The sequence below is a fragment of the Canis aureus genome, chromosome 12 (genome assembly GCF_053574225.1).
Source record: "Canis aureus isolate CA01 chromosome 12, VMU_Caureus_v.1.0, whole genome shotgun sequence".
NCBI classification, from domain to species: Eukaryota; Metazoa; Chordata; class Mammalia; order Carnivora; family Canidae; genus Canis; species Canis aureus.
In genome coordinates, this window is record NC_135622.1 from 44,615,854 (window position 1) to 44,637,743 (window position 21,890).

Genomic DNA, 21,890 nt, shown 5'->3' on the forward strand with positions numbered 1-21,890 from the left:
AGGAAGTTATCATGGACTGCCAAGGATTAAAGCCACAAGATGACAAATACATTTAAAAGTGACAGGTTCAGGACTCCTGGGTGGCTCAGTCAGTTGAGCATCTGATTATTGGTTTCAGCTGAGCCAGTCTCCGTGTTGGGCTCTCCGACATCAGGCTACTTGCTCTGCTCGGAGCCTGCCTGAGATTCTTTCCTGTTCCCTCTCCCTCCCACTCTGTTCCTCCCTGCACTTGTGCACTCCTGTGTGCTCTCTCTCCCTAAAATAAATAAAAACTTCTAAAAAATTATAAAAAATAATAAAAGTGGCAGGCTCAAGCTAAGACTAGATATGGAGAAGAAATATTTAAGAAATGCCTTGAGAGGACACCAGGATGTCTAGCTGAACTAACTCATGGAATCCACAAGAGAATGACCAGGCTCTGAAAATTTTTTCAACCAGAGAAATGAAAAAAAATCCTCACGAATGAGTCTTTGTTCATTACAAAATTCATAGCTATTTTTCTAAAATGGAATGGAACACTGTTGAAATGCAAATGGATATGCTGTTGAAAACATTTTTCATATAAACATGGATCTGTGTGAATATTTTCATTGTATATAAACCAGCTAAAATATTTCTCTAAGTGAAATCAACCTTTTTTTTTTTTTCAAAGAGAAGATACCAACTCAGCAGGGCAATTGCAACGTTTCTATGCCTTGGACCTGTTCCAGCCCCCAAGGGAGGTGGGCAGCCACTCAAACAGCCAGGGCTCTGCTGCTGGTTTCCCTGGCAACAGAGTCCTGTCTCAATCACCCTTGCATTTCATTAATATTTAATCTTAATTTTTTAAACTATAGAATTATTTTTGAATAGTTCAAATAACATATGTTCACTTTAAAAGCAGCAGACTCTTTCTGAGTGTGCATCTGTAGAAATCTATGTCCTCATTCTCCTCAAATGATGGCCCATACTCAGTGCATGCTCTTCTGCTAAAAACACACTTTAGAATTGACCAATGAAATGACATGAAGCCTTTTGTTCACTTGGTTCTCACATAAAAAAGGACGGAAAAGAAGGTTCTGGAGGTAAATATAAGAAAGTGAGCCTTGGTAGCAATTCCATTTCTAGAAAGATGGCTTAAAGAAATAGGTAGAGGGTCATCTGGGTGTCTCAGTCAGTTGAGTGTCCGACTCTTGATTTTGTCTCAGGTCATGAGATGAAGCCCTATATTGACCTCCGAGCTTAGCAGAGTCTGTTTAAGATTCTCTCCCTCTCCCTCTGCCCCTGCCCCCCACACCTGTGCAAGCTCTCTTTCTAAAATAAATAAAATTCAAAGAAACAAGTACACAAGTGAGCAGATAAATGTACAAAAGATGTGCATTCGAGTGTGTTTAAATGCTCAAAAAAGAGGCACTTGGTAAAACAAATTAGGACATATATACCAAAGGAATGCTATAAGGTCATTAAAAATGGTGATATACAGCTACACCTGATAAGGAAAAACCTTTAGACTATACAGCTAAGTAAGACAAAAGTGTTCCAGAACAGCACTACACTAGCCAATTCTGGTACCTACCAAAATTGGATCCATTTGTGTCCATACAAATATGTGTGCATTGAGGAAGAGAGAGATCAAAATATCAACAGTGGTGTGGTATCTCTACTGGATTGTTCATTTTTTTATCAATATTATTTAAATTTTTTTTTTTACAATGAGCATGTATTTTTATATTAGGAAAAAAGTGACTTTGAAAAAGTTCTTCTGAACATTTTGTGGATTTAAAAATAGAAACTTGACAAGCAAAGTAACACAAACAAAATATCCCCTGGAATTGAGATTATTGTACAGAATGGTGGACTACCTTAGGAGTTCCTGAGGAAGCTCTGAAGCACCTTTTTGGAATCGTTTTGGGAATCAATTTTGTCTGATCACTGACGATCCCTGAAGTGTGGAGGGGAAAGGGGCTCCTAGTTGAGTGCTGTCACACACATTGCCAACATGTCTAAATGCTTTCTTTCCCAATAATGCATTTCTTTTCAGAATCCTATTTCTACTCAGTAGGTTTGTCCTTCCATCCCCACATTCTCCCATTTCCTCTCAGTGATCCCTCTTCACTGAAAAAGTCTAGAGTCCAAGAAAAGCCACAGCAGACAGCAGAGGGCCTCCGAGTCATCTGTTAAATTCCAGAGGAAGACTTGGGGGACCTGCTGCTGCTTTTCACTCTTCGAGAGACAGGAATTGGGAGAGTCCTGGAGAAAATAAATCACAAGCAAGAAGGGAGATAGGCTGAGGATTAAGATTCTTTTCTCTGCAAAGATGGGTGGCAAAGGGGGCAAGAATTTGTTTTGCTGATTGCTATAGCTTCAGCAACTAAAATATGCTTAACACATAACAGACACTCAGTATTTACTGAATGAACTATACAGACCACACAGAAAGAACACAGACTTCGACTCAGAATCAGAGACTCTGAGAAGCAAACAGATGGAGGGGGGGAGCAGCGAGGAAACACACTTCTGAAGTTTGAATGAAAGATGGAGGCAAATGAAGGCTCCACTCCAAAATGGTTATTTGGAAAAGAGGGTCTAGTTATTTTATATGAAAAGAGAAACATTTAAGTTGAGATCTTTAAGAACAGCATAACCAGTTTGAGATATCTGAGAACCAATAGCAATGTCTACTTTAGATGGAGGCACCTACAATCACCACAGCCAAGGGTGGTCTTTGTAGCAGTCGTGCTACTGAAAACAGCTCAGCTTTCTCTGACACATAGAGAATGTTTAGAAATAACATATAGCTGACATCAAGTTGGGTGAACCAGTGACTCAACTGCAGAAACAGAACTTTAGCAACACCGCTGAAGCCCTCTCCAATCCAATCCCACTGCCTCCCATCCAGAGCTAACTTGTGATCTGAATGTTTTTGACACGCCATTAAAACCATTTTTGGGGGGGGGGGGGGCACTTCGGTGGCTCAGATGGTTATGGCACCTGCCTTTGGCTCAGGTCATGATCCCAGGGTCATGGGATGGAGCCCCATGTGGGACTCCCTGCTCAGCAAGGAGTCTGCTTCTTCTTCCCCCTCTGCACCTCTCCTACTCATGCTCTAATAAATAAAATCTTTAAAAAAAATTTTTTGTGTGGTGAAACATGAAATTTACCATTTTAACCATTTTAAAGTGTACAGTTCAGTAATGATAAATACATATACACTGCTATTCAACCAATCTCCAGAACCCATCTTTCATCAAAACTGAAATTCTGGGGCAGCCCGGGTGGCTCAGCGGTTTAGTGCCGCCTTCAGCCCAGGACCTGATGCTGGAGACCTGGGATCGAGTCCCACGTCAGGATTCCTGCATGGAGCCTGCTTCTCCCTCTGCCTGTGTCTCTGCCTCTGTCTCTCATGAATAAATAAAATCTTAAAAATAAAAAACAACAACCTGAAATTCTGTACCTACTAACTCCCCATTCTCCCTGCTCTAATTCCTAGTAACCATCATTCTACTTTCTGAATGTGATGACTTTGTATACCTTATACAAGTAGAACCATACAGTATTTGTATGGTTTTATCTCACTTAGCAGAATGTCTTCAGGGCTCATCCGTGTTGTAGCAGGACAGGACTGCCTTCATTTCCAAGGTTGCGTAGTATTCTACTACATGTAAACATACATTCAACTGTCAGTGGACATTTGGGTTGCTTTCCCCATTGGCTATTGTGAATCATGCTGCTATGAATAGGAGTGTACAAATCTCCCTGAGGCCCTGCTTTCAATTCTTTTGGCTAAATACCTAGAGTTGCTAGATCATATAGTAATTCTATTTTTAATTTCTTGGGGATCTGTCATACTGTTTTCCACAGTGACTGCACAAAGGCTCTGACTTCCCCACATTTTCCCCACCACATACTATTTGTTTTTTTTGACAGTAGACATCTTAATAGATGTGAGGTGGTATCACAGAGTAGTTTTGATTTGCATTTCCCTAATGACTACTGATGCTGAACATCTTTTCATGTGTTTCTTGGCCATATGTGTATCTTTTTTAGAGAAATGCCTATTTAAATTCTTTGCCCATTTGTGGGGTGCCTGGGTGGCTCAGTTGGTTAAGTATCTGCCTTCAGCTCAGGTCATGATCTCAGGGTCCAGGGATTGAGCCCCACATTGGGCTCCCTGATCAGCAGAGACTCTGCTTCTCCCTCTCCCTTTGCCCCTCCCGACTGCTCGTGCACTCTCTTGCTATCTCTCTTTCAAATAAATAAAATCTTAAAAAAAAATTGTTTTAAAAGTTTTTACCTTTCATATTTATCTAGAGTTCAATTTTATGATATCTTTATAAATATATTGGTTTTCACTATTAAAAACTCATTATGTTTAAATGACCAATGAAATCATGGGGAAATGATGCTCGGAGTCTCAAATACCCTGCTAAGTGGTTAGTACTTACTCCTTTGCCTAATCTGTCCTGAACCAGAGGAAGATTCTGATTACCAGTGACCTTCAGAGATGTAAGCAACATTCACATAAATGACCATAACTGAGACCTGAGCTTCTTCAAAGCACTGGCGTATATTTAATGCACAATAAAAACAAAGAGATTTTAAACAAAATTTTAAAATTTCTTTACACTTTAAGCAAATCCTGGCAACAGACATTTCCAGACAGTGAAATAAATTTACTTTCATGGAGCAATGGGAGAAAAAGGTGTTATTCTAAAGTAGAACCCTCTTTATATTCCTAGCAACCTGATGGTTGACTACTAGGATGGGGAGAAGTTATAAATTAGTAAAGACAAAAATCTGTCCCCCAGCCAAGAGAACCACCCTTTACTTCTAGTAAAAAAAAGAAAAAATAAGGCCAATAGTTCTTTGATACTTCCTCACTTTATTAAGGTTAACAGGATACTTATACATCTAAACATTTACTGTAGGTATTCAGTGACATTTAAATTCTGAATTACCTTCCCATAATTAAGTTTCTTTAGGCACATTGGTTTGTATTTTATAGAAAACACTTATCTTTAGGTCACAAACAGGAAAGAGTATAATTTGCAAATGTTACAAAGATGATACCAAATCTCAGCTAACCTCTTTCCCAAATTGCAACCACTGTTAGTATTTAATGAAAACAGAGCCCCCAAATAATTGCTTAAACATTATCACTGTATGATTGTGGTGACTAAGAAATCCCTGAAAGAGCAGTAAGCCATGATTACTGGAAAGCTCAGAACACTAGCAAGGCTTAATTGCAAAGTATTTAACAGAAGGCCACAAATTGTGTTTTCTTAAGAGGAGCTAGGAACTATGGATGTCATTTAGTAATGCATTGGAATGGCATTGCCTAGTGCGAGTGTTGCACAAAAACTCCAGGTCACCTCTTCTTTATCATTATTTTGGATAAGCTTCCACAATCATAGCATGGCCCTGTAAAGGGGGGAAAAAAAGAGTTCAATTAGAGCAAGAAAAGGTGATGAATCTAGCCAGTCCTTAGACAAAACAGAAAAACTGGAAAAGTACAGGCTACAGAATTTGATCCTGGCTCTGCCTTTCAAACACTGTGTGATCTTATGGGTGTATGGGGAAGGGGAGGCTGCTACCGGCATCTAGTGGGTAGAGATCATGCTAAACATCCTACAACACAGGATGCTGGGGTCGCTCAGTTGGTTGAGTGTCAGACTCTTGATTTTGGCTTGGGTCACAATCTCAAGATGGTAAGACAAAACCCTGAGTTGGGCTCCACACTTGGTGGGGAGTCTGCTTCTCTCTCTTTTCCTCTGCCCCTCCTGCTGCTCATACTCACTAAAAATAAGTAAATCTTAAAACAAAAACAAACCATCCTACAACACAGAATACAACCCCCTACCACAAAGAATTACCTGGCCCAAAATGTTAACAGAGCCAAAGCTGAGAACCCTATTATAGATCCAAAATACCAGATTCCTCCTCTAATCTAGTTCTGTTTGTATCATGCATTCGGCTCTTGATAAAACAATGCCAAGTTCAACCTGCTTCCTAAGGTATATTATCTCTCTCCATCACCATACTATAAACCTCTAGAACAATGGTGCTGGGTGGTATTCTTTTTGTTTTTTGTTTTTTTTTTGGGTGGTATTCTTCATCCACAAAAGCATCCAGTATTGTGTTCTACTCTGTGCTAGATGAACTATCAAGGAACACACACTCAAAACCACATGACCCTAACCTATGTGGACTCCCCACTCACCACAGCACTGTGCACTGGTTATCTCCTTCGATTAAGTCTGGCACAGAAAGATAAAAGGGAGGGCTCCAGTCCTAACTATGGTTTTCTGTGGATGAAGTTACATGGACTGAAAAATGCTTTTCATCGTGAAGTCTAAAATGCTGCAACCTACAAATAACCGACCCTTTATTGCTTCAAAGTTTCTGAGGCAAGCCATAAATAAAGGTTTTTAAGTGTAGCCTGTTCAAATTCTCATATACCTTATTTATTCTTTTTTTTTTTAAGATTTTATTTATCTATCTATGAGAGACAGAGAGAGATATACAGACATAGGCAGAGAAAGAAGCAGGCTCCACGCAGGGAGCCCAATGTGGGACTCGATCCTGGAACCCCAGGATCACACCCTGAGCTAAAAGCAGACACTCAACCGCTGAGCCACCCAGGCGTCCTTTATTCATCTTGATTAGCAACAGAAAGTTTTTATAATCTGGAAGAAAACCATATCTGTTTCCATCAGCGTTGGGGGCGGGGGGGGGGAGATTATAATCAGCCCTCCTCCTGGATTTTATTCTCAGAGCGAAATGCTGTAACAGGTAGGAAGCTGTGTCTGTCAAGAAAAAAATGAATTTTCCAATTAAATAAAGTAAGTTCGTTTTCAAGAAAGATAATTTACTTCTTGGAGAGATTTTATAGATAAGGTTTCGTGGTAACTAAATAAATGAGTAAAATTTTATTATTAAAGGAGAAAATATACCAAAATGTTAATAATGATAGTGTCTGCTGAGAGGAATAATAGGTAATTCTAATTATTTTCTATAGATTTTTTGCACTTTTCATAATGAGGATGTATTCCTTTTAAAAATAAAAAACGCAGGGGCACCTGGGTGGCTCAGTTGGCTAAGCATTCAATTCTTGATTTCAGCCAGGTCATGATCTCAGGGTCATGAGATTCAAGCTTCACCTCAGGCTCCACACTCAGTGAGGAGTCTGCTTAGGATTCTCTCTCCCTCCCCCTCTGCTCTTTACCCCCACACTCTGCCATGTGCTCACTCTCAAATAAATAAGGTAAAAATCTTAAAAAAATAAATGATATAAACATCTTAGGAAGAAAAATAACTTAGGTTTAAAAACCATCCTCCTTCCAAAGTACTAACTGAATTAAAGTTGTACCCTCTCCCCCTCAAAATAGGCAGCTTTTTCCCCTAGTTTTCTGTCATCAGAAATATTGCTCTAAAAATGTTTCAAAGTTAACTAAATGAAACATGCTTGAATGAGCTTCTTTTGTTTCCAAGAAAACAACTTTCCAGAAGCGCCTATGAAGCTGCTATGACGTACCTGCCCACCAGCTGCACAGGCAGCCACTAAGCCATACTGGCCTCCCTCCTTCCGTAATCTGTTGGCAGCTGCCATAACCAACCGGCAGCCAGTAGCTCCAAATGGGTGTCCCAGGGACAGCGATCCACCCCAGTTGTTAAACTTCTCCAGAGGAGGTGACCCAACCTGGCTCCCCCAAAAACAAACACAAATATGATGATGAGTTTACTTAAGCGTCAGGCTGGGCTCTTACCAACAGGAAGGTAACAGAGACTGAGAGAATGACTAAGACACATCACATATTATTTTACTGTAAAGAAAGAAATTCTAGGTCAATTCTGAAAGCCATGGACCATTTATTTTTCATCTAACATCAGAACTGAATTTCCAAGAACTATTCTTCAACTAAGAAATAAATACATTTAATGAAATATAAAATTCTTTGTAAGGAGCAGGTTTCTCCTTCATAGTTTTATTAGCAGTCAACTAAACTCCAAATATTACAGTGCTTTGGAAATTCAAGTATACTTTTAACCACTTACCTTGGTTTTTCTACCCATGTAGTTTTGTGCAAACCAATCAGAATCCATGGCTTTAAAATTAGCCAAAATCTGACCCTGCAAGGGAAAGAACCTTGTTATTAATGTCCCTTGTCATTAAAGTTAAGCAGATTTTAAAATCAGTTTTCAGTGAAATTTTCCTAAGGAACCATTCTTGCTACTTTTGAAGGGCCTCTAGAGATCATCTCAGAGGTCTGTTTTCAAAACCGTACCACTGGATTACCTCTTTTTGCCCCTTCCAACAGTGTAGGTCAGTACTTCAAATATAAAGCTCTCCTTGTGTTTTACTCATTCCCTAAGTCACACCTAGATCTCCCACACAAAAACAGACTACATTTTTTATGATTACAGTCCTATGATATAAATCTTTTAAGTAACTTACTGAGAATGCTTCATGAAATTCAAAAGCATCTATATCATTCAGTGTTAATCCTGCTTTTTCCAGAACTTTTGGAGTGGCATATGTTGGTCTAAAAAGAAAAAAATAAGTAATACGTAAGAATTTTTAACCTAAGAACTCCTTACTCCCCAAGCTGAGTTTTACATAAGGTACTGTAATGCCCTCCACTCATTCTCGGATTCTGCTGCACAAATATTAAGTGTGGGGGCTATGACTGTGAACTAAATGAAGACACAGCCTCTGTCCCTATGAAGTTTATATTCTAGAGTAAGGGATACAGTTAATAAACAAACGATGAAAGAGAAGAACAAACAAATAATGTGAAGAACTAGAAAAACACATGGTGCAAAGGGCAGAACACAGGGAAGAGCATGACTGGTTTGAAGGACATGATGGAGGGGGTAGAGCCATGAGGGAGGAGGAGACAATTCAAATACTAGAGGGCTTTTATAAAAGGCCATTACAGAGACAATACAGCAATATGAAAAAATGTTTATGACATCTTAATTTAAAAATAATACAAGATTGTATATGCATAAGTAGAAATCTATAGGAAAAAATAAAAAAAGAACCCAAACTTTAAAATGATAAGCCAACATAAAGGATTATTTTTAAGAAGCCAACACACACACACACACACGCCCAAAAAAAAAATCCAACACACAAAACAGTTATGAACTCAAAACTTAATGTACTTTAAAAAAAATCTTAAATTTTGTTAGTTAACACATAGTGGAATATTGGTTTCTGGAGAAGTCAGTGATTCATCACTTACAACACCCCCATCATCCATCTAGCCCAACCCCCGCCCACCTCCCTCCATCAACCCTCTGTCTGTTCTCTATCAGAACTTAATGTATTTTAAAATCTATATAATAATTGTGGGTAACCAAATAACTTTTGATTATAGCCCAAGGATATACACTGCTACCTACCCAAGTAAAAGTTGATCTTTTGGATCTTGAGACACATATACAAAATCCCTAGGTGAAAAATAAAGGAGTTAGCTTCAGTAAGAAAATAAAGAAACCAAGGCAATTTATTTGAACATTTACCTTACCTCAAATACGCCTTGGGCTTATAACCCATGGCCAGAGCTTTTTCCTCTGCCATAATCAGCATTGCAGATGCACCATCGGTCTGAAATGTTAAGCAGAACAATAACATTAAATTTTTCAGCCTTTCTTGAATTTTCTGTACAATCATTTTCTATGCAGTGTTCCTGAATCTACCAACTAATTATACTTACACAGAGATTTTACAAAACAACCCTTTTTCATTTTATCCATCATTAATTCACAATTCAAACCCACACTGACCCATTTTTTTCAAGGAGTAAGGTAGAAAAACCTGTTTAAAAGTACCACAATTTTCTAAATGGACAAAAAGAATAGGTAACGTTAGAAATATGTATTCATAATAAGCTTAAGCCAAAAGATTTTTGCTTTTAGCACAGAAGGTAAGAAACCTTATGAATTAAAACAATTTCTTATTTATTTCTAGATTTTATGGACTTGTTTCTTTTTTTAAAGATTTTATTTACTTATTCATGAAAGACACAGAGAAGAAAGGCAGAGACATAGGCAGAGGGAGAAACAGGCTCCCTGTGGGGAGTCCGATGTGGGACTCCATCTCAGGGCCCCGGGATCACACCCTGAGCCAAAGACAAATGCTCAACCGCTGAGCCATCCAGGCACCCTATGGACTGTTTCTGAGCTGCTTCCTGCTTATGGAAGGAAATACAGGCTTTGAGGTGAGATGGAAGAAGAAACAGGTTGGTAACTGAGAACATCGGAACCATGGTTTTCCCTCCTTGGACACACCCCACATGCTTTTCCTCAACTGACAATCAAGAAGCTCAGAGAAAGAGCTACCTTTGGAAAAGAGCCCTTTACCATGACTTCAAAAGAAGGGGCTCAAACAAAACAAAACAAAACAAAATCCAAAATTTACTACTTGAGAGTTTAGGACATCAAAACAATTTTTACCACATTCTACAGTATTTTTATTTAGTAACCCTGAAGAGACGAAGAAGCTACCACCAACAGAGGGGCCATAAAGCCTGGAAACATAACCTATACACAATAAATGGTTTATGGACATGACATCAATACAATGTGCTATTGTGCAAAGTTGCAATGAATGTAGTGCATTAACATATTCCCCAAAACCCATGTATCTGTTATGTGCTGCCTCTGATGATATGTGTTTCTTACTTTCAGTGAATAAACATACATCTTTAGCATACCCCGAAGTAATCAGGGGGGTTCAGATCTGGTAGGAGTAGAGCCCAGCCCATATGGCTCTATATCATTCAATTCAGTTTTGGAGAAATGATTATTTAACCAGTCCTTCACCACTCAGGTTTAACAGGGTGGTACACCATCCTGTTGGAACCACTCCAGGCACCCTTCCCCTAGCCCAAGGGTGGGCGTTAAGCAGTCACTTAAAGTCAAATATGTCAACATATGCCCGTGTTTCCAGACTTTGTGTCCAGGTATGGAAGATATATTGTAAAAGAAACACTGACCAATTGGACTATATCTAGAAGACTGCTCCAAAGTAGCAGAAGAAGAGAAACCACCTCTTATGAACAGAAGCATAATCCATAGGAATGTTTAATTAAGGAGAAGCCAAAAACCCAAGGAAGGATATGAAGCTACATGCAGATGACCAAAACAACCACCACCATAAAATATGAGGGTAGATATATTTATTCCATATGTTTATAGGAAATGCTTATAGAAACTGCTTATAGGAAAATAATTTGAGGGCCAATAGAAAGCATCAATTTTTTTTTTTTTTTTAAGATCTGAGGGGGGATGGAGAGAGAGATAAGAGAAAGAAAGAGAAAGGACACACACTTGGGGAGGGACACAGGAAGAGAGAATCTCAAGTAATTCTGGGATGAGCACAGAGTCTGATGCAGGGCTCAATCCCACAACCCTGAGATCAGGATCTGAGCTGAAACCAAGTCAGATGCTTAACCAACTGCATCACCCAGGCACCCTGAAAGCATCATTTTTCTAACATTCAGAGCTAGAAGAGATATCTTGTCACTCTCTCTGCCTAGTTTCTACATCTTATACAACCCAAATTTATATCCTATGCTCCAACCAAGCTTCTCCCCAAAGAAAACCTTGTTCTCATACCTCTTTGCTATTCTTTATACTTAGAATGTATTTATTACACTTCTTGAATTAGCTTGTACCCTTCCTTCAAGATTTGCTGCTCAAATGCTGCCTCCTCTGAGGAGCCTCCCGGGCTCTTCCGGTCTCATGTCTTCTGTTAGCCTATGCTTACTGCTATCTTCTTGCTGCATTACAATCACTGGCCTTTCTATCTCCAGTGCCTAGCATAGCTAATCAAAGTTTTCTGACTAAATGCCTGAAGAGAAAAGCTTTTTGAATCAGAATGGTGGCTGGATCAAGTGACTCCAAAGGCCTTAAAAGCAGAATTCCATTTTTTTAATGATTCCATTTTAATATTTTTATAATAACTATATTTTTATGCTTCTATTCATGATACATAAAAATAGATCTACTTTAGGTTTTTCTGTTGAGACCACAAATGTGAAGGTTACCAGTGAACACATAGAGCACAACATAGTTACCAGGAAAGAAGAATTTGCAGCTGTCACCGTGCCATAGGGCTTGATGAATGCAGGTTTTAGTTTGGCCATTTGCTCCAGAGAAGAAGGACGAATGCCATTATCTTTGGTAACTGTATCTTTTCCTACAAAAAACATGAACTTCTTCAGTCTAAGAAACGATAAGCTTTATATATCTTCTCTAGAGAAACAGGTCCTAAAAATTATGACAAATGAAATGTAAAATGTTATTACTGAAAGTAATATATATACATATATATATTACTGAAAGTCTGTTATAGTTCTCAAGACACTATCAAATTTAAAACTGTACTTTTTTAAAAAAGATTTCATTCTTTTTAATCTCTACGCCCAATGTGAGGCTTGATTGAGAGCCCTGAGATCAAGAGTCACATGCTCTACCAACTGAGCCAGCTAGGCACACTTAAACTATACTCTTAAGACATCTGGGAAATAATATAAATGATCTAACAAAAGAAGAACACCCTACTTTCTTAAGATATTCATTCATGGGGATCCCTGGGTGGCTCAGCGGTTTAGTGCCTGCCTTCAGCCCAGGACATGATCCTAGGGACCCGGGATCAAGTCCCAGCATCGGGCTCCCTGCATGGAGCCTGCTTCTCCCTCTGCCTATGTCTCTGCCTCTCTCTGTGTGTCACTCATTAAAATTAAATTAAATTAAATTAAATTAAAATAATAAAATAAAATTAAATTAAAAAAATAGAATAGAATAAAATAAAATAAATAAAATAAATAAAATAAATAAATAAAATAAAATAAAATATTCATTCACATTTGGCTATTCTATATAGAAATCATATGAAGGAAGAATTTTTAAAATAGGCATATACATAAGAACTAAAATATAGCAGGAAGACCTAAAAGCAGACTCCTACAAAAACTTTTTTGGGACGCCTGGGTGGCTCAGCGGTTAAGCATCTGCCTTCGGCCCAAGGCATGATCCTGGGGTCCTGGGATCGAGTCCCACATCAGGCTCCCTGCATGGAGCCTGCCTCTTCCTCTGCCTATGTCTCTGCCTCTCTCTGTTTCTCATGAATAAATAACTAAAATCTTAAAAGAAAAAAAAACTTTTTTGAAACACTGACCTACTGTTAACATAAATTGAAACTTGACTCCATGTTTAAGAATGACTATTCTGGAAACAGAACCAAAATACTTACTGAAAAGTCATTCAGGACTTTTGGAATTTTAGAAGCAATTCAGAACTCTCTAACAAGTGGCACAAAGCATTCTCCTTTACAAAGTTGAGCAAACCATTTTACCTGGTACTTTGAAGGGTACAATATCAGACAGGAGTCCTTCATCCTGTGCCTTCTTGGCAAGGCTGTGCGAGCGCAGTGCGTACTCATCCTGGTCCGCTCGAGAAACAGCAAAGGCAGCGGCTAGCCGGTCTGCAGAGTGGCCCATGGTCTCACTGGTGGAGAACTCAGCCACGGCAGGGAGCTGAGAAAGGAGCCATATAGCATCAGGTATGCTGTCAACAGGTGTTATACCACACCTAGAGTTATCTGAGAAAGTCAATCAAGACCAAGATGGAAGAAGCTTTTTGTGAGCAGGGCATCTCCAAGGAGGGCTCACAAAATCAAATTTTATAACTATAATCTTTTTTTCCCCCATCTTGAGCAAATAATTATCCCTTCCCTGTAATTAACAGAATCTACAACTACTAAAGCATAACTGACCCCATGCTGTCTTACCTAAATCTAGATCTTTGCAGTGGGATGCTTTGGAAACAGATCTTTATATAAGAGTTCACAATCTTACCTCAGGTGACAGGAAATTCAATCTGAATTTTGAGAGTAAAGATAGTCGTTGACCCAGAGTCTTGGCCTTATTGAGATCAAGCATCATTTTCCTCATTTTCCTTGAATGACGAATAGGGACATCAGACATTAACTCTACACCACCTGCCACAACCACATCACACTGCCCAGAAGCGATCAAGCCAACACCTACAGGGTACAGGTGACATGTATATGAACATCTTTTGCAGAAATTAACAGATCACTGATAATTTAAGCTTCTTCATTAAAAAACTGTAGGACAGCATTATATAACATCTATAATTAAGCTTTTCATCTTTTTAAAAATTTTTTTTAAAGATTTGTATTTATTCATGAAAGACACAGGGAGAGAGAGAGAGGCAGAGACACAGGCAGAGAGAGAAGCAGGTTCTATGTAGGGAGCCCAATGCAGGACTTGATCCCGGGACTCCAGGATCATGCCCTGGGCCAAAGGCAGGCGCTAAACCACTGAGCCGCCCAGTCTTCCCCCTCCCCCCTTTTAAAAAATATTTTATTTCTTTATCTGAGAGTGTGCACATGCATGCGAGCAGGATAAGGAGCAGAGAGGGTGTGAGAGAGAGAATCTCCAGCAGACTCCCCACTGAGCGCAGAGCCCAATGTGGGGCTTTATCTCACAACCTGAAGATCATGATCGGAACTGAAACCAAGAGTCAGAAGTTTAACCGACAGAGCCACCCAGTGCCCTGTTTTTCATCTTTTCAAAGGGATTAAGATAACTTTTTTGAATGACTAAACTATATTCAATGCACTAAAGGAAAGACCTGTAGACACCAGCTTCTGGAAATATCCATTGGATCAACTCTCAAACAAATCATATTCTATACCAGAACATTATGAAGATTTTATAAACTCCTAGGTTTAGTTTTCTTTTTTCTTTCTTTTTTTTTTTTTGCCTACAATGGGAATTTCTACTACAAATTTGAGAAAGTCTGGCTTTTGAAGATGTAAGGCAGACCCCCTTCGTGTTTATGGCCACTGGCAAGTATTCTGTTGCTCTATCTGGAAGTTGTCACATGTATCATAGAATGGTGAATACCCCTAATCACGGCCTCTGGCATCATTCTCTGCCACTCATGAGGTAGGCTGCCTGAGCTGGCCTTCGTATTATTAAGAGAGCACACAGCTATGACATCTTTCAGGTTTCCTATCTTTTCACAATAAGGACTGATGCTACAAAATGTCCCATAATATTGCTAAGGTCTTTTAGGAGAATTTGTAACTAATCATAAAAATGCCAGGTGGGGGTAGAAAGGAAAGAGCTATACCTTGTAGCAGTGATTTATTGCTAGGGCCACAATCTTCACAGGGGAGTATCACGTTAGAATTTCCTAACTTTAAAATCTAGCAGATTATAAATTATTCATGCCTCAAACCCAGAAACACCTTCCTAGAGACAATACTTTTCTAGCTGGTAATCCCTGTAGTGGCCAGCCACATTACTGATGGAGAAACTACATGAATGGCTATGTCCTGCAGGTACAGAGAGAAAGAAAAAGGTTGAAAAATACTGTCAAAATAAAAAATGTTAAATGTGACCTTATTTTTAAAAAACGAGTCAAATTTAGAGATCTTTGCTAATCCTTTGCTTCTGTTAAGAGTACTTTTTTATGGGGTGTCTGGTGGTATAGTTAGGTGTCCAACTCTTGGGTTCCAGCTCAGGTTGTGATCTCAGGGTCATGGGATCATCCCGTGTCAGATTCTGCACTCAGCATGGGACCTGCTTGAGACTCTCTCCCTATCCCCCTGCCCCTAACCCTGAGTTAGGCTCTCTCTCTCTAAAATAAATAAATAAATCTTCTTTAAAAGTACTGTATGATCATGTAAACAATCAAGTACCTTCCATTTTCAAGTAAACATACCTGTGGTCATGGCTTGGTTGGCAGAGATGCAGGCCATGGTGACAGTGTGAGCAGGAGTCTTATCAGAGAAGCCAGCTCCAAGGGCAGCCTTCAGGAAATACATGAATGAAATGGTCATTTCTAAAGGAAGTACTACCTGTAAATGATGCTTTGAGCACCAGTTCTCTTTGTGGTAAATCAGAAAACGGTTTGAAGTTAATATTCTATAGAGTAATATACAGAATAAAATTAAACCCATCACAGAAATGGCTTACTCATTTTTCATGTACCATTAATTAACAAACACTGCAAAATTCTTGACAGCCGGTGTCTAGTGTGGTAAACAGGCTACAACACCTTTCTATGAAAGTCACCTAACTTCTTAGTCAAGCATTGCTCCAAGGCTTCAAGGATATCAATATATAATTTGATTTTAATTTAAATTTTCAAATACAGTAATAAACTGTTAAATACACTTGATGTAATGATGAAACATATCATGGAGTAGGATCCCTCACAATCTCTGCTCCTATATCTGCTCCTATAGTCGTAAGAAAGGCTTGGTGGCAAAGCACAAGTCATCAAACCAGAAAGTGATTTTTTTTAAGATTTTATTTATTTGACAAACAGCGAGTAAGCACAAGCAGGGAGAGCAGCAGAGGGAAGAGGAGAAAGGAGAAGCAGGCTCCCTGCAGAGCAGAGAGCCCAATGTGGGACTCGATCCCAGGACCCTAGGATCATGACCTGAGCCGAAGGCAAATGCTTAACTGACTGAGCTACCCCAGGAGACCCTAGAAAGCGATTTCTAAAGAACTACTCATAAGCAAAATTCCCACTCAGGTCTCTGCCCACTCTCTGCTCATTCCTCTCACTGCCAGTTGGTCTTAGTGACCATCCCATATTTCACACAGCACACTGTAGATCCAATGCAAAGTCAAACTGGAAAACTTGCCAATACACAGGAGTTCAAGTTGATGAAAGAAACTTTGCAAAACCGCATGAGCCCCAAGTGAGCCTCTGACAAATAAGAGTGAGACCCGCTAAATAACTAGAAAAAGAGAAAACTGTCCAGGATGATGACACAACAGGTGTTTCAAAAGAGAACAACTTGAGGGGTATTGACAAGAACTGAGGCACTCCATTCATCTTGCAAAATGGCCTCTATTATGATGGCACAGTAAGTGTCAAACATGAAATGAAGACATCTATTATTTCATTGTACTATTAATTGGGGCAAATTATGCTGCTAAAAAAAAAATCAAACAATGCCTGATTCCATTTTCGCATATATAAAAAATGCACAGATACAATATTTTTATAATATTAATGTTATATTTAAAAAAAAAAATACTCTCACTGTCCCCACCCCAACCACTACCTCCACTATCTACCACAAGATTTGGGTTCCCTTTAAAGGAATTCTTTTTTAGTGGCCTTTTTCTGAAACTAACTGTCCTCAGAATCCAAGATTTCTGGTAATTTGGTAAACATGTTTCCAAAGTCTAGATTAAGGAGGCTCCGTGTTTCTTTCTTTTTAAGATGTATTTACTTGAGAGTGAGATAGAGAGGGCACAAGCCAGGGGAGAGGCAGGAGGAGGGAGAAGAACCAGACTCCACGCTGAATAGGGAGCCTGACAGGGCTCAATCCCAGGACCCTGGGATGATGACCTGAGCCAAAGACAGACGCTTAACTGACCGAGCCACCCAGGCACCCGAAAGTCCATGTTTCTTCACTGACTTTTACTATTATACTTACACTCCCTATATTCCATCATCTATAGAAATAGAAGTGTGTCACAGTAGTATACATGCAACATAACCTTATTCTTATCTTTCCTGGTAGTCTCAATACGAAGTACCCAACCTGCTTTGCTGAACACTATACCCTGGCAATGGCACATCAGCCTCTCTATGTAGACCTAATTCAAAAGGAGCAAAACAGCAAATCTCCAAGGGGTGGGGGAGGAGAACACACCAGTGGGGCAAGGGTAAAGGGCGCTCAGGTCGCACGGCCTAATCCTCACAAGGTCCTTTGTAGCATGTGTTATACCCTTGGCCCCAGCTGGCTCTTAGAACTGAAAGAGCTTTAAATAGAAGTGGTTTCTGGTGAATCCTGTCCACATGCTTCTATTTAAAGCTTGAACAGCTCTCAAGGTAAGCCTAGGCTCTAGATAAGCATACTAAGGGAAAAGGGGAAAGATGCCTTTTAGTTAAGTAGAGCAAAGAAATAAGCAGAGGCCTTTCAGTAAAGTCAGACTCATGGGAACTCAGCATCAGAGCCTTTAGGATTTCCTATGAACATTATTTTTTTTCCTATGAACATTATTAATACAGATAACAGGTTCTTAAAAAGTTTTCTAGCTGGAAGTCACATAACTTTTAGGTTACAATACAACTATAGAGATCCTTGTAACATAGCCCCCAACACTGCCTTTCCTTGAAGCCACTACAAAAATCACCAGGACCACAATGCAACTGGTATTAGTATAGGGCAGGGAGAGGGAAGTTACTGCTGGTCAATTAATAGCTGAGATTTGCCATACAGATATAAAATCTTCAGACAAAATTTAGGGAGAAACGTGATGGCTTTACAGATTAGGATAGAAAAGAAGCACGGAGAAAACTGAAACAGTATTTACTTTTCAAGGACTCTTGTAAGTTATTTTGTTTCTTTCAGAATATAGAAGTTGAAAATATATTATGAATAGCTTGATACAATCATAAAATTGTCATATTCAACACAGAAATGTGAAAGCCTAAGGAAAAACAAAACAAAAAAAATCAGAATGGGGAAAAAAAAACCCAAAAATCCTTTGTGTTCTTAATTCTTCCTGGCCTCTCTAACATTATACAGTTGATTCTGTAAGCTTACGGAATGTCAGACCTTCAGCAATGTTAACATTTACTGGCAGGTAAAACTGTGGGGCAGAACCAATACTTTCAGTGTGCTCATTTTCCCTCCTGACAGTGATGGACATCATTGCCCCTACAGCCATACTGAACATGGTGATATGGCAGGCACAAAACTGCAAACAAACAGAATGCTTAGTGCACTGTGATGTGCTTGGGAGTCAACTTTATCCAAACAATCACAGAAATTGAAACACAACCCAGAAAATGTGTTTGGACTGTTCACTATGAAATCCTTGTAGAGTATGTCACTGAAGTTTCAAGGTCTGTTATTATCTCAGTTGCCACCAATAAACACTGCCTGGTGCTATGCCAACTAGGGTAAAAGTAAACTCCTGTGAAACTGTTACCACACCCTATGTGTCATCTAGTTAATGGAAATAAATGAATAAGAAAGGCTGCTTCCAACAAAAACAATGTTATGAAATAAGTTCTTTGCATGATGTTGAAATTTTAAGTTAATTAGTAGCCACAATAAAATTACCAAAAGTCATTTTTTTTCCTTTTCAACATTTATTTTATTTAAATTATTCTACATACTGGTGTCAGAGGTAGAGTTCAGTGATTCATCAGTTGTACATAACACCCAGTGCTCATTATATCACATGCCCTCCTTAATGTCCATCACCCTGTTACCCCAATCTCCCACCCTCTGCCCTCCAGTGACCCTCAGTTTGCTTCCTATGATTAAGAGTCTTTTATATTTGTCTCCCTCTCTGTTTTCATCCTTTTTAACTCTTCCCCTATGATCCTATTTTATTTCTTTTTTTTCCTATTTTGTTTCTTAAAGTTTATATTTGTGAGATCATATTGTCTTTCTCTGATTTACTTAATTCACTTAGCATAATATCCTCTACTTCCATCCACATCATTGCAAATAAAGATTTCCTTTTTTTTTTTATGGCTAGTCTGTGTGTGTGTGTGTGTGTGTGTGTGTGTGTACGTATGTACATACCACATCATTTTTATCCATTCATCTGTTGATGGATATCTTGGCTCTTTCCATAGTTTGGCTATTGTGGACACTGCTGCTATAAACACTGGGGTGTAGGCACTCCTTCAGATCACTTAGATATTTTTGGAGTTAATACCCAGTAGTGCAATTGGTGGCTCATAGGGTAACTATTTTCAACTTTTGGAGGAACCTCCATACTGTTTTCCAGAGTGGCTATACCAGTTTGCATTCTCAGCAACTGTGTAAAAGAGCTCCCCTTTTTCTACATCCTCACCAACATCTGTCATTTCCTGACTTCATTTTAGCTATTCTGACTGGTGTGAGGTGGTATCTCGTGGTTTTGATTTGGATTTCCCTGATGTTAAGTGATGTTGAGCATTTTTTCCTGTCTGTTGGCCATTTGTTATGTTTTCTTTGGAGAAATGTCTGTTCATGTCTTCTGCCCATTTCCTGATTAGATTATTTGTTCTTCGGATGTTGAATTTAATAAGTTCTTTAAAGATATTTGATACTAGCCCTTTATATGATGTGCCATTTGCAAATATCTTCTCTCATTCTGTAGGCTGTTTTATTTTGTCAACTGTTTGCTGTGCAAAAGATTTTTATCTTTTTTTTTTTTAAGATTGTATTTATTTATTCATAGAGATGCAGAGAGAGAGAGAGAGAGAGAGAGAGAGAGAGAGGCAGAGACACAGGCAGAGGGAGAAGCAGGCTCCATGCAGAGAGCCTGACGTGGGACTCGATTCAGGGTCTCCAGGATCACGCCCTGGGCTGCAGGTGGCGCTAAACTGCTGCGCCACCGGGGCTGCCCAAAAGATTTTTATCTTGATGAAGTCCCCATAGTTCATTTTTGCCTGTTTCCCTTGTCCTTGGAGACATGTCTAGCAAGAAGTTGCTGCAGCTGAGGTCAAAGAGGTTACTGCCTATGTTCTCCAAAATAAAGGACAGGAACCATACGATCTCAACGGATGCAGAAAAAGTGTTTGGCAAAGTACAGCATCCTCTGGATTTTGATGGATTCCTGTCGCATATTTAGGTCTTCTCTCATCTATTTTGAGTCTATTTTTGTATATGGTGTGAGGAAATGATCCAGTTTCATTCTTCTGCATGTGGCTTTCCAATTTTCCCAACATCATTTGTTGGAGAGACTTTTTTCCATTGGATATTCTTTCCTGCTTTGTCAAAGATTAGTTGACCAGAGCTGAGGGTCCATTTCTAGATTCTCTATTCTGTTCCATTGATCTAATGTCTGTTTTTGCACTGGTACAATACCGTCTTGATGACTACAGCTTTGTAATACAACATGAAGTCCAGAATTGTGATGCCATCAGTTTTGGTTTTCTTTTTCAACATTCCTTTGGCTGTTCTGGTTCCATACAAATTTTAGGATTATTTGTTCTAACTCTGTGAAGTTGATGGTTATTTTGATAGAAATTGCACTGAACATATAGATTGCTCTAGGTAGCATAGACATTTTAACAATATTTGTTTTTCCAATCTGTGAGCATGGAATGTTTTTCTATTTCTTTGTGTCTTGTTTACTTTCTTTCATGAGTATTCTAGTTTTTTGAGTACTCTAGTTTTCTGAGTACAGATCTTTTTAAGATTTATTTATTTATTTATTTATTTATTAATTATAGACCCGGGGGGGGGGGGGCAGACACAGGCATCGGGAGCCCACTGCAGGACTCGATCCCAGGACTCCAGGATCGCCCCCTGGGCCAAAGGCAGGCGCCAAATCACTGAGCCACCCAGGGATCCCCTGAGTACAGATGTTTTGACTCTTTCATTAGGTTTATTCCTAGGTAGCTTATGGTTGTGGGTGCAATTGTAAACAGGATTGACTCCTTAATTTCTCCTTCTGTCTCATTGTTAGTGTATAGAAATGTAACTGATTTCTGTGCAATGATTTCATATCCTGCCACTTTGCTGAATTCCTATATGAGTTCTAGCAATTTTGGGGTCTGAGTCTTTTGGGTTTTCCAAATAGAGTATCGTGTCATCTGCAAAGAATGAGAATTTGACTTCTTTGCTGATTCAGATGCCCTTTATTTTTTTGTTGTCTGATTGGTGAGGCTAGGATTTCTAGCACTATGCTGAACAGCAGTGGTGATAGTGGACATCCCTGCTGTGTTCCTGACCTTAGCGGAAAAGCTCTGTTTTTCCCCGCTGGGAATGATATTCACTGTGGGCTTTTCATATATGGCTTTTATGATATTGAGGTATATTCCCTCTATCCCCACATTGTGAAGAATTTTTTTTTTTTCACTGTGAAGAATTTTAATCAAAAAAGGATGCT

General features: G+C 39.1%; 1 protein-coding gene across 5 annotated transcripts in view; it reads right to left on the minus strand.

Moving 5' to 3' along the window:
• Window positions 1-4,841: 4,841 nt before the first annotated feature.
• The window catches only part of HADHB (hydroxyacyl-CoA dehydrogenase trifunctional multienzyme complex subunit beta), a 43,263-nt gene continuing 26,214 nt past the window's right edge, over window positions 4,842-21,890 (minus strand). For all 5 annotated transcript variants that reach the window (XM_077843853.1, XM_077843851.1, XM_077843855.1 and 2 more), the window contains 10 exons: window positions 15,748-15,835; window positions 13,848-14,035; window positions 13,346-13,526; window positions 12,066-12,187; window positions 9,513-9,592; window positions 9,388-9,435; window positions 8,435-8,522; window positions 8,035-8,109; window positions 7,514-7,678; window positions 4,842-5,400 (listed from right to left, as the gene is read on the minus strand). In XM_077843853.1, coding sequence (XP_077699979.1) covers window positions 5,365-5,400; window positions 7,514-7,678; window positions 8,035-8,109; window positions 8,435-8,522; window positions 9,388-9,435; window positions 9,513-9,592; window positions 12,066-12,187; window positions 13,346-13,526; window positions 13,848-14,035; window positions 15,748-15,835 — 1,071 coding nt within the window. In that variant the 3' untranslated portion in view covers window positions 4,842-5,364. The remainder of the gene's footprint in view (window positions 5,401-7,513; window positions 7,679-8,034; window positions 8,110-8,434; window positions 8,523-9,387; window positions 9,436-9,512; window positions 9,593-12,065; window positions 12,188-13,345; window positions 13,527-13,847; window positions 14,036-15,747; window positions 15,836-21,890) is intronic.